The sequence below is a fragment of the Lytechinus variegatus genome, chromosome 3 (genome assembly GCF_018143015.1).
Source record: "Lytechinus variegatus isolate NC3 chromosome 3, Lvar_3.0, whole genome shotgun sequence".
Taxonomy (NCBI): Eukaryota; Metazoa; Echinodermata; class Echinoidea; order Temnopleuroida; family Toxopneustidae; genus Lytechinus; species Lytechinus variegatus.
In genome coordinates, this window is record NC_054742.1 from 69242399 (window position 1) to 69255434 (window position 13036).

Genomic DNA, 13036 nt, shown 5'->3' on the forward strand with positions numbered 1-13036 from the left:
CCTTTAATGGGTCAAACTGCACAGTGGGTGGGCTTGAAATGGGAGAACCCACTTTAAAACATTTTTATAGAACATTAGCAAAATATGATGGCACCTACTAGCTAATTAAAAAAATGTAATAATTGGATGAATCAAGGGGGATTTTTGAAATGTTGAAATTAAAAAAAATAAGAATGAAAGGAGGAAGCAAAATGAAGAAAGAAAGAGATTGTCAAAAGACTGTACATGTGTGTATTATGTGACTCCATATCACCTATTTTTCGATTACGGTACATGTACATTGTAAGACAAAATTACATCACCTACATTAGTCATCCTGCACCCCATAAAAATACCCTGTGTCTGCCCCTGGAATCCTTGGGCGGTATTCTGAACATTGTCTTTTCTCCATATTTATCTTTTCTCAGAGATATGACAAAATCTGTATTCTGGTGGATGTCATAACTTTTGTCACAAAAATTGTCATAAATTTTTTCTCATCTCTTTAGCGTGCACTAAAATACGCGGCTTTAGATGCGCGTAATCTTTTTACACAATTAAAAAGATATGCCAAAAGTTATGTCAGGGCGGAACTTAAAGAGATATGACAGGGAAATGACAGTGTTCAGAATACCGATTTGTGACAATCAGTGTCACAAATTTATGACAAAAGTTATGACAGTGTTCCAGAATATCACCCCTGGATACATTTTATTTTATTTATTTTACAATACACCCAGTGTATTACATGGATGTATGATGAAAAAAATACATGTAGTTCAAGAGAGTACTTTAAATAAAAAGATGGATCTATCTTGTATTTGCTGTAGATCGTGAAGCACCTTTGGCCGTACCTAGAGGGCTATGTGGAGGATCTCTTGAGAACATCCGTAGAGCCTGCTGTCCAGGATAATCTACCCTCTTACCTCAAGTCATTCCGTTTTGAAAAGATCAGACTGGGAAGATATGTGAGTATACCCCTCAGCTCTCAATTCAAATGAGTATCATTTCAATGAATTGAGGAAAAATTGAAAGTAGTTCAATATGAATGTACACATGGCATGCTCTATCTCTCGGTTAATCTGTACTTGAGAAAATTCGAGAAAAAAGTAAATTTCTCATTTCGATTCAATTTGATTTATTCATCATCTTATGATGAGGCTTCTTGGTTTAGACATACATGTATGCTGGGATGAAAAGACTTGATATTTCAAATTTATGAGAAAGTTTCATTGCATTAAAGTTTTAATTGTCATGTTTTTCTCATTTGTCATGTTTCATGTACCCTACATGTACAGGTACATGTCTTAACTCAAATGCAAAATATTATAAAGAAAGAATAAGATACATGTAGTTGGGCTCAACCCTTGAATAATGTTTTTGAATGATAAAAGGCTTACTGGTAATTTTAGACACTCCGTGTACATATGATACCAATATCGCAGTATGATGTTATCATTTTCTATAATTTTTAAAAGTTCATTGTTCTGAGGGAAACCCAAATCTCTCAATCTAAAAACCACACATCAATCTCCATTATTGAGTCATCCCCCTTCCTTAGAGATGAACATGCTTGATGTTACCCAGTGTTAACTAATACATAGTGAACATTTAGGCCCATCTCCACCAGCCAAATTATCCGGTTATTTCTGATTTTTGGTATCATCCCCATTATTATCTATTTTCAATAGAGACAAAGTTGAATAGGGGGATGTTCTGTTGGTTTTATCTGACATGTAGCAAGCTAAAGATAGATAGAACCCCAAAGTCAACTTTGGATTGTACACCAAGATATTTCAAGAATTATCCAGCTACATGTATTTACCAGGTGAAGATGCACTTGGATTTGGTTTGGGAAAGTGAATTCATGCTACTGTACCGTTGCATGAATTGCACGCTTGTCGCTCCAACATTGGCAATAATAATTCCCCTATTCTGGCTATTCTCAACCTCCCCTATCTCCCATTTAAAATTCATGATTTTGTTGGTACTTTCAACATCATGGATTAAAGTCTCAATCATAAAGTTAATGCTATGAAGTAAATGCCCTTTTGGTCTTGATCAAGTGACGGCTGATCATGCAACATCTTGAGCTAATACAAATGAAGTATTGAGGTTTTCCCCTTGCCACATTAGGGCCGTCTGCACCATCCCGAGTTTTCAAATTAGCGCGCTATTTCTGATCCGGCAAATTATCCCGATCTGAAAAATCTCGAGATTGTTTGTAATGCAGACGCAATTATCGCGCTAGTTCGTAGGATTAATCTCGAGATTGCAATCCCAAGTCAACTCGGGTTTTATTTGCAAAATAGCGCGCTATTTAGTAATTATCGCGCTAATTCGTAGGTGCAGACGCACTCGGGTTTGGACTCGGGTTAATTTATTCATGACCTTCAGTCCATAATGCAATTCGCGTTCCATTTCCGCCTTGGTAAAAACATAAACAGCGATTATACCGAACGCATGCGAAAGTCAACTTTATCATAGCGTTCATCAATTCCCCAATCAGCAACGATGGTGTCAAGCCCCCCGTGAATGGATTTTGGGAGAGACCAGACCGATGGGGGAGGCGCTCATTATCGACGATGGTCATAGTCAATAACAATACTGACAGCATTGTCGTCTTATTCCTTCGCAAAATGTGAGCAAATAGCATTTCTTTCCTCCCCTCTCTCTCTCTCCCCTCTGTCGTTGCCTCGGAGTCCGCCATCATATTAAACGAAGAAAACTTCACTCGCTTATAATTATAGCGCGGCTGAGCTGAGAGGATTGTTGCATAACAACGGTCGAATTCGGCGAAAGAGTACATGGACTTGATTGCATATCGCGGGAAGTTATTCAAAAGCGCGGGCCGTTGAAACTCCAAGATCGAAAGTGCGCATGCTCGGAATATCGGGCTTGTTGCCTCGCTCGAGCAAGAATCGCTGTTCGTGCGATGGTGGAGACGGGGTTTCTTGAATCTCGAGATTAATCGCGAAGAGGGCTGATCGGGCTAAAATCTCGAGATTGAGCAAACTCGGGATGGTGCAGCACCGCCTATTGAGCGTTGCTGTGGTGAGACATGTCAGTGTAATCCGGTTAATGCATTCGTGGTCCTGAGGGTAGTCTGTTGCTGATAGTCAAGGTGGTGGGGATTTCTTAGTTCAGATGGATATCTTATGCAGATGCAGGGTGCTACATAAGCGCTTGCCCGATTGCATGGGGCAAGTAAAATTTAGAGTCGGGCAAGTGTTTTGAAGTGAAGGCCAAAACTACCTGCCCGAATTGGGCAAGCAAAATTCACACAGTAAAAAGCAATATTCTTACAGTCGAATGACCAAAATAAGGGTCGATATGATATGATATTGACCCTAATTTGGTCATGGCAGGCAAGATAAAATCACTTAAAAAAAAAAAATGCAATAACAAGGTAGATCAGTTCATGTCAAAAGAGAGAAAAGGGTCATTGGTTTATAAATCCGCAAAACTTTTTTTGAAGAAGAGATATTTTTTCAAGGATTTTTTCAGGCAAGTGAAATAGATTTTTTGGGCAAGTATATTCCAACTATTTAAAGATTTACTTGCCCGACCGGGCAAGCGCTTCTGAAAAGTTATGTAGCACCCTGTGCAGATGATCCTCCTGATTGGAAAGTATAGAAAATCTTGGGACAAACATGTTCACTAGAGTGGCGTTCATTATCCCAAAGGTTCAAACACTCTTGACAGTTCATTATTCCGAAACATGCCACTCGCACTTGCATTAAAAATGCATTTAAAGGGGTGTTTTTTCAGTTTTGGATGCGGTCCGTGTGTGGATTCGTTAAGGGTATCAAAAACACAGATTTTCAAGAAAAAGGATGGTTTTGAAAGACTGGTCAATGGTCAACTTCATTAGGGGCCAAAATGTGAAAATAAAGCCGGCGAATAACTTGTTTAGGGGGTTATTTTGCACATAGAGAAAAACTTGTTTAGGGGGTGTTTGGAAATTCCTTGGTCACGCGTGTGTACTTGTGAATCTTACCTCATTTTCGTACTATCTGACCTTGGGAATAGTAAACTATGCTTTTTCTTGTCAACAAACTTTTGAAATAACAAAACCTTGGCATATTCCATCATTTGGAATAATACAAATTCCACAAACTATAACCATTCACTGTTCACATACATGTTGTGCATTTGCTGATATTTCTCAATAATTACATCATACAAAAACTCTGTATTATTTTTTTAATCAGTAAAATGCAATGATATTGGGTAGTACTAGTATTGGGAATTTGATATCCCCCCCTTTCCATTCATCATTTTCTCTTCAGTTTCGGATGGTAATTTATAAAACATCACTGGTGAAGTTTCTCAGGAATACTGCAGGGTCAGTTTTTTTTTCTATAGTGAAATGAGATTTCCAGGTCTCAACAATGTTAGTGAATTGAACTATGCATACTTCAACTTTTAAATTACTTTTGTTTGGCTACATATATATCACTCACTTGGACACCGTTCTCAATACACTTTCTAAAACTAGTTTACTGGAAACCGGTTCAGGAAACCAGTTTGGAAGATCGCTTTGCTAGCGTTTCCACTTGATCACACGAAAGTGGTTTTCAAAATCGCTTCACGTAAAGCGATCTTGTTGCTATGAAAACACTGTCAATGTTTCATGCGAAATTCAAAACTGCAGCGTAGGCATTCTACACCTGTCGTATGGAGTAGCGCGCTCAAAATGTGTGAAGATCGCTTCCCGAAAAATTGGTTGTGTCCTCAATTGCGCTAAAACCGGTTTAATGAGGCAAAGCAATCTTGAAAACTACATCGTGAGGTGGTTTTCCGAACTGGTTTGGAAGATCGCTTCCAAGACCACTTCGACCGTTCTCACTATGCGTTAAACTAGTTTCCACTAAGTTTTAGGAACGTAGTGAGAACAGTGCTTCTACATGTATGTGAGTAGGTGCTGAAACCCAGTTCATTCTTTCAATTCCTCCCTCCAGTCATTATTGCAGAGGACAGGTGTCTCAACAAGAAAGTACAGTGGAAGTGCATGCTTTCATCATGAACAATAGTCCGAGGGAAATGTCTTTTTTTTGGTCAGGTTCAAAATATTCAAATTTCGGTGATTGCATCAAATATCACAGATTATCTTTAATGAAACCACATCAATTCTAAATTATTTTGGTTTCCATTTTCACTCCTACAGTCACCCCGGATTGGAGGAGTAAAGGCATACACAGAGCATGTAGGAAGAGATGAAATGATTCTGGATTTGGAGATATTGTGAGTACCAGTACTACGCTTGCCTTTATTATCTTTATTCCACGGTTGAATTATCATTAGAGTTCATGCTCTTTGCACGGTAGACTTGCAGAGGAAAGTCACCCAGACATCGAACTGGTTTCAATCAATGCAGAACAATGAGAATGGTTTACTGGAACCTCTAGATTCAGCCAGCAGGAGCATGAATTTTTGTCATGCACCTGAGCACATTTTTTCGCTTCAGCAAATGTACTAGTTGTGATATATATATTCTATGTCATTCTCCAACATGTTAACATTACATAATGTACATCTTAATAATGCGTACATAGATGTGGGTTTTTGTCTCTATTTCAGGAATATATGTGGTTGGTAGAATTGGTGCCTTTATGAAATGTTTTACCAACTTGAATTCATTTTTTGAATTGTGGTAAACATGCTTTATGTGTTGAGATATCACTGATTTATGAAATGAATTGTACTGGAGGATGACGTAGTGCTCAACGAGATGGAGCTCAGTAGTATCCATGGCAACGTCATACCTATTGGATTTCTTTGCTTAGCCAACCGCTGCAAATATCATTGTGCAACTGAATATCTTCAAATATTTATTTTTAGGAAGGATGGATTCAGGCTATAAAAGAAACGTAATCTGTGAGCTATTTTGATTTCATTTTTTTCTCATGTCAGTTTTTGGTGGAAATCATACCCCATCTCTATTTAAAGCAGATTTACTGCAACTTTATCTCCCTCTCTGTTGTTTTGCTGAAGATATATGGAATCTAGTGGCGGGGGTTGTTTGTACATGTATCACACTGTTACATGACAAACGTTGTGTTTCCTTCAGATACTGTAATGAATAATTAATGTTTGAGAAAAATGAAAATCTATTGATGAACAGGGCTATCCAAGAGAACGGTCTGTACATGTATGTATCAGTTGATTATGTAGAACCTGAGATATAATTATACTTCTATCAATTTCTCCTTTTTTTGTTCTTGTTTTATGTATTCTCCTGTTTATTTCTTTCCACAGCTCTTTATGGTACATTGTATTTTTTTTGCAGGAGTTTCTGCATTTATTGTAAAGTCAAAATAAATTTACAATACCTAAACATAATCGTAGTATGAAATAAAAGTACATTGTAATGTGACAAATTTATAGTAGTGTCATAACAAAATTTAGACATGAATACAATTTAAGGATAAGACAAAGTAGTGAAAAACAAATGCAGTGGCAAACTATATAAGCAAAATAAATGCTTGAGTAATAGCAGCCAAAGATGGTTAAAAGGTATACTTATTGAATTTCCATACCTGTACATGGGAACTGATTAATGGGATGTGGTAATCTTAGGATGTAGTCAATAGATTTCAGTTCGCATGTATTGAGTTTTGAAGGAGTTTGAAACCGCACACCATTGTCAGGGGCGGGTGACATTTAATCAACTGTCATTCCATTTCCCCCTGTTACTAGAAATAGGGGGTTGTGGGTGGAGAATGATGTTTGACTTGCACCCACTCTCCCCATGGGCTTCAAGTGAAAGTGTTTACGAAAAAATGAATTTGCTAGTATTGCGTCAAATGTTAGCCCCATCAAAAGGAATTTAGAGTAGAGAGAAAAAAACACCTTCATGCGGTAGACTCCATTTACCATATTTTGATTCAAAATATGACATTTAAAATGTATTCGATATGGTTGATAACTGCTGCATTTCAATGTACCAGTTACCTTTAAGATAAAAAATTCTCAATAATTTGGCTTATTGTGCAAAAGTACAATGTACATTACTTTCTGTTAACTCAGAGCTGTGTGCACACATGCATGATACATGAATTTGAGACCGAGTGTCATCCAGACTGCATCATTCACCATATGAAAAATGATTCAGAAGTTTTCACACCATTAGGTAAAACAGTGACCTCTTTTTTTGGATAGAGCCTACCTGTCTTGTTCAAATTCTTACCCTAGTGCCTCATAATCTGAACACGACAAGTGATTTTTTTTAGGAAATAGTGGAGGCTGAAATGAAGTGATCTCTCTTTTCCTGTCCATGTTTTTCACAGCAGTGCTCCCAAACTCAAAATAAGTAGTTTTTGTTTTCTACATTAATTTTGAAATGAAGATGTTGATACATGCAATTGGTACTACATGTATTATTGTTCTGCATAACTCTGTTTGAATACTAAGGACCCCCTCTCCTGGGATGCCACTTTTCAGACTAAAGTCTGAATTCAGACTTTTTAACGTACATGTACATGTATTTTGGGGCCATAGAAAACACCTTCATGTAGGAAAAGGGTAAATCCTGCATGTAGATGATTTTCAGACTTTTAAATAAATTCTAAGTGGCATCCCCTCCCCCCCCAAAAAAAATTAAAAGATTAATACACTACGGGCCGTTCATGTATAGATTTGTTTGATATGAGTATCCCAACAGCTACAGCTATGTTTACATGTATTTGTGTCCATAATCCCAGTTTCTAAAACATGATTGCACCAATGTGCTAGTGGATAAGGGTACATGCTTTCTTCTAAAACATCAACATATCCTTGTAATATATTTCATTCTCAGATACTCCCTTCCGCTTGAAACCATTGGCTATGCCTATTTTATTTGATGTATTGTTTTGAAAATATAGAATTCTAAAATGCAGATTAATTTGTTTCAGAAATGTACGCCAACAATTTACAGTATAAACCCCCCACCACCCCCCCCAAAAAAAAAATCAATTTTCCATTGTATGTTTGATTTGAAAAATGATCAAAGATCTTGTGTGAAAATGCAATTAAATGCATATATGTGGTCACTGGTGGTTGTCTCTCATTCCTTTATCAGGTTCATAGGGCTGATAATTGAAGCATAGAGCTATTAACAGAAGGAGATCTGACTCTCTCAAACGCTTTGCCCCATGCGCGGCACCGCTAATCCCTCTCAGCAGGGTCCCTCACGGCGCATTACAGAGGCCGCTCGTAAATCAGATAAGGAAAGTTGATCGACGCGATCAACAGCTCGGGTTTGCGCTTGCGCAGTAGTGTTTTCACCCATAATGCATTTCACATCGGCTTCACGAATTTTATGCAAACATGGCGGCTCACGATTTCGAAGGTCGTGATTTCGAAGACGAAAATTTGGTTTTCGAACCAGCTGAATGCAGGCCTGACCAGATTTCACAAAAAGAAATACGGGACAATCGACAAAGTACGCTGCATGAGCGGATCGACCGAGCCAGGTCTTAAAAAAAGATCAACAAAGGAGGCTACACGGTGTTCGACTTGGGGGAAAAATGTACAGAATTGGAAGGTGGGGGGGGGGTGAACGAAAGAATGAAGGAGGGAATGAAAAGGCGAAAGAAAAGAGTTGAATTGAGAACGGATAGAAAGAAAAAAATGAAGGGGAAAATGAAGGAAAAAAGAATATTAGAATAAAATGAAGAAAGAACGAATAAAAGAAAAAAACGTTTCCGTCATTATTTGAAATGAATTTAGAAGGAAAGAAAAAGAAAAGAAGGAAGGGAAGATGTGTGAAAGAAAACATAAGGGAGAGAAATAAAAGAAGCAAGAAAAAAGGATGAGGAAAGAAAGAACGAATAAAAGAAAAATGCTTCCTTTATTCTTTGAAAGAAAGACGGGACAATCAACAAAAAAGATCAAAAAAGATACACAGTGTTAGACATGTGAGAAATATAAAGAATTGAAAGGGAGGGTAAATGAAGGAGAGAAAGAAAAGACAAAAGAAAAGGGAAAAGGAAAGGAAAAATGAACTGAAGGGGAAAATGAAAAGAAAAACATTAAAGAAAATTAGAATAAAAGAAGGATGAAAGAAAGAATAAAAGAGAGAAAAAGGTTTCGGTCATTCTTTGAAATGAACATAGACAAGGCTCCACATTAACTTTTTTTGGTGGTGGCCCGTTCGGGCCACCAAAACCTTCAAATAATTTTTTTTGGTGGCCCATTAGTAAAGTTTGGTGGCCCGAAAAATATAAAGAAAAACATCAATTAAAAATGAATAAAACAAACTGAAATATTCTGCAGTCACTACCACGTACCACTATTCTTTGTACATCTTGTATGTAAATCGTTCTTGCTGTTATTTTACTTTGCTTATTTTGTGGTAATATATAAATTGTTCTACAATGTATCATTGTGAATATGAAATGATTGAAAGAGAATAAAAGAATTGTGTTGCTCCCAGGTTGTGTGGACTTTTAATCTCCGTATAGACACACACTCATAATGGTAAAGTAAATAAATAGTGCATATAGCAAACTCAGATTGATTTACAAAACAATGATTTTTCCTTCCTTTTGATCGTAAAACCTAGATTATGCAGGCCCCAAATCCAGTTTATTTTCTCTTTTCAAGCATATAGCAGGAGAAAATCACAGAAAATATGCTGCAGAATTAGAACAATGTATAAAAGGGGGAAATGAACAAAAATAATTTTTAGAATAGTATATTGAAAAAAAAGCAAAAATTGTAAAAATGAATAAGTGAAATAAGACAAAAAAAATGAAGTAAGAAAAAACAAAGAACAGGAAAAAAAATTGAGAAAAAAAAAGAAAATGTAAGAAAAATGAATAAGACAAAATTATCAGAAAAAATGGGGAAAATTATTATTATTCAGTAGAAACATGTTCTTTAATCAGGCATATTCAATGGGAAGGGGTATAAATGGTTTAATCACTGTAAAAAAAATGACAGAAAAAAATAAGAAACCGGCAAGTTATCTGGAAAAAACAGTGAGAATATTCCTTCCCTATATTTGACAAAATGATGGAAAAAATTCACATTTCATATCAATAAAATGCCTTCCCAAAGTATTTACTTCCTTAAGAGTGGTTTAAGAAGTCATTTATAAACAAGAAAGAAAGAAGCTGTCTATTCAAGACAGCTTCGAAAATAAACCAAATATCAACATACATACAAATGCACATGTGGGACTGTGATGTACTCACCTATGTGTATTAATGCATTTGGAAATCGGTCTTTTTGAGTCAAAAGAGAGGTCATAATTCCTCCTTTTAATGCTTGCAAATTATCAGGTTTCAGTAATATGGACTGTAGAAGGGCATTTCATTGGTGTAAAATGTGACTTTGACGTAGATTTTCAAAGTTCTGGGGAAGATTTCTTAGCAGTAACATTTCGCATTGCAGCTCCCTGAGTCTGAATAGTCTGCTAGTGCACAGCCAGCTGCAGTGGTTTCATGCATGCAAAGCTCAGCCAGACAGCCGGCGCCGGCTGAATAATAGTTACTGTATGCTAGCGGTAGGCCTACATACTGTCATGACTGCAATCTGTGTGTGTGTGTATTTGTGTGTAGATTAACAAAAAAGGCGCATTACGAATTGACTTGCAATTTGAACTGTAGAAAGTTGATAAACGCATGCAAATACGGGAGAAAAATTGCGCTACTTTGAAAATTATTGGTTGCCCGATTCGGGCCACCAAAACTTAACATTTTTCAATAATGGTTGCCCGAGATGAATTTTTGGTGGCCCCGGGCCACCGGGCCACCGCTAATGTCGAGCCTTGAATATAGAAAGACAAAAAAAGAAAGGAAGGGAAGATGAATAGATGTGTGAAAGACAAAATAAAGAAGAGAAAGGAAAAAAGAAAGTGAGAAAAAGGGGAGGAAAGAAAGAATGAAGGAAAGAATATTTAGAAGAAAGAAACAAACAAAGAAAGAAGAAAATAGGAAGGGAGGAAGGAAGGGAGAGAAATAATAAGGGAAAAGAATTGGAGGGAAAAATAAAATAAAGAATGAAAGAAAGGAGGAAAGAGAGGGAGGAAAGAATGAAGAGATGAGAGAATGACAAAAAGAGAAAATAATGGAAGGAGAGAACGAAAAAGGGGAGAGAAGTGAGAAGGAAGCAAAGAAAAGTTTAAAAGAAAGAATGAATGAATTCAGGAAATAAGGAATGGAAATTTGATAAAGAAAAGTAACAGAAAGAAGGAAAGAAAGACAAATGAACAGAGAGAGAGAGAAAGGTTCAGGAAAAAAAGATCGGAATACAGATAGATGGAACAAAAAAGGGCAAGCAGGAAGGATATAAGGATGAACAAAGAATGATACAAAAGAAAAAGGAAAAAAGTTCAAACTTCAAGCAAACAAAAAATTCAAGTCATCTAACAAAAATTATAATGAAGTTTGGTGTTTTTTAATATATTCTCAAATTTTGAAAAACTAACATTATTTAGAAATGAGTAAAATTTTAAAGTGAAACATTGTCAAACTTAAAAATTAGATGAAACAGCGGCATCATACACAACAAGATTCAAAACGAAAGCTGAAACAACAAGATCTAGTTATGAAACTAAATAATTTGTTCCACCGATTACATCTCCAAATTGGTTTCATTGTTATCTCTGCTTCGTCATCTGTTGGTTATTTGATGAAAAAAATCACCACTTTTAAATGCAATAACTACATTTTGTTCAATATTCTTAAATACGGGACAAAAAGGCGTCCCGGGAAGGGTTTGTCGGGACGCCGGGACAAAGGAGCAAAATACGGGACAATCCCGGGAAATACGGGACGTCTGGTCACCCTGGAAGGGAGGGAGGGAAATAAAGAAAAAAAGGACACAAATTAGAAGGAAAAAATATAATAAAGAATGAAAGAAAGGATGAAAGAGAGGGAGGAAATAATTAAGGAGAGAATTCAAAAAAAGAAAATAATGGAAGGATCGAGAAAGAATGAAAAGAAAAGGGAGAAGGAAGCAAAGAAAAGTGGAAAGAAAAAATGAAGGAAAAAAGGAAATTTAAAATAGGACGGAGAGTAAGACAAACAAGGAAAAAAGGAAAAATGAACAGAGAGAGAAGATCAGGAAGGAAAGATAGGATGGAATAAAAAAGGGGCAAAGAGGAAGGATAGAATGATGCCAGAAAAAGGATATGAAAGAAAGAAAGAAAAAAGTACAATCTTAAACAAACAAAAAATCTCCTAATCTAACAAAAATCATAATGATATTCGGTGTTTCTTAATATATCTAGAACAGAAATAGAATGTTTTAGAAATGAGGGGGGGGGGGGGCAGGTGTCCGGACACTTTATATTTTGGAAGCCTTTTTTTTTCTTTAGATTAAACTAAAGATATGAATTCAATAGTTGTAATCATCTTTTATTATGTTCTCTAAAATAATTTTAAATCATGATTATTTGGGTCCTAAAAATTGTAAAACTTAGCTTGTAATTTTTTCCAAATGACTTTGTAACTTAAAATGAATCGTCCTGACATAGAACTGGGTATACTTCTTTGTGGTCCCAAACATGTTGTTTTTAATTTCTTTATTATGTAGAATAACAATTTTTATACTTTGTTCTCCTTTTTACTGGTTTGTAAATTAAATCTGTTCGCTCCGCGGCCCCTGCTATTTTCCAAAAACGATACAGATACCAAGAGCTGAGCGAGCACGGCTCCCGTCATTCATTACACTCACTTTTAACTTACACAAATAGGAAAGCGTGGGGCACCGGAGGGTACTCCACGATGCGACAATCGCCAGAGAAATGCCCCGCAGATTCGTCTTTATATTATCGATTCTATTGTACTCTAACAAATGATCTTGGCATGAAAATTTAGCTGAAAATATGCTGTTTCATCTTATTATAATTTCTAAAACAGGTACGGGTAGGAAAAGATTTAACCATGGAAGAAAACAGACATACTTAAAATGACCAATCTCCAACTTCCTCCGTTTGTAATTTTGTTGAGTCAATTCAGATTGCAACGTATTTGGTATGTATGCAAAGGGGATCATCTCAGAAGTTCAATCATACATAAAAGACGTACATCAGGAATCCGTACGAAGAGATATGGATGTTAGA

The 13036-nt window shown here is 36.4% G+C and overlaps 1 protein-coding gene across 1 annotated transcript in view; it reads left to right on the forward strand.

The window, feature by feature from the left end:
* Positions 1-13036, forward strand: part of LOC121411791 (extended synaptotagmin-2-like) — a 79321-nt gene that overhangs the window by 20935 nt on the left and 45350 nt on the right. The window contains exons 4-5 of the mRNA XM_041604648.1: positions 810-947; positions 5150-5226. Coding sequence (XP_041460582.1) covers positions 810-947; positions 5150-5226 — 215 coding nt within the window. The remainder of the gene's footprint in view (positions 1-809; positions 948-5149; positions 5227-13036) is intronic.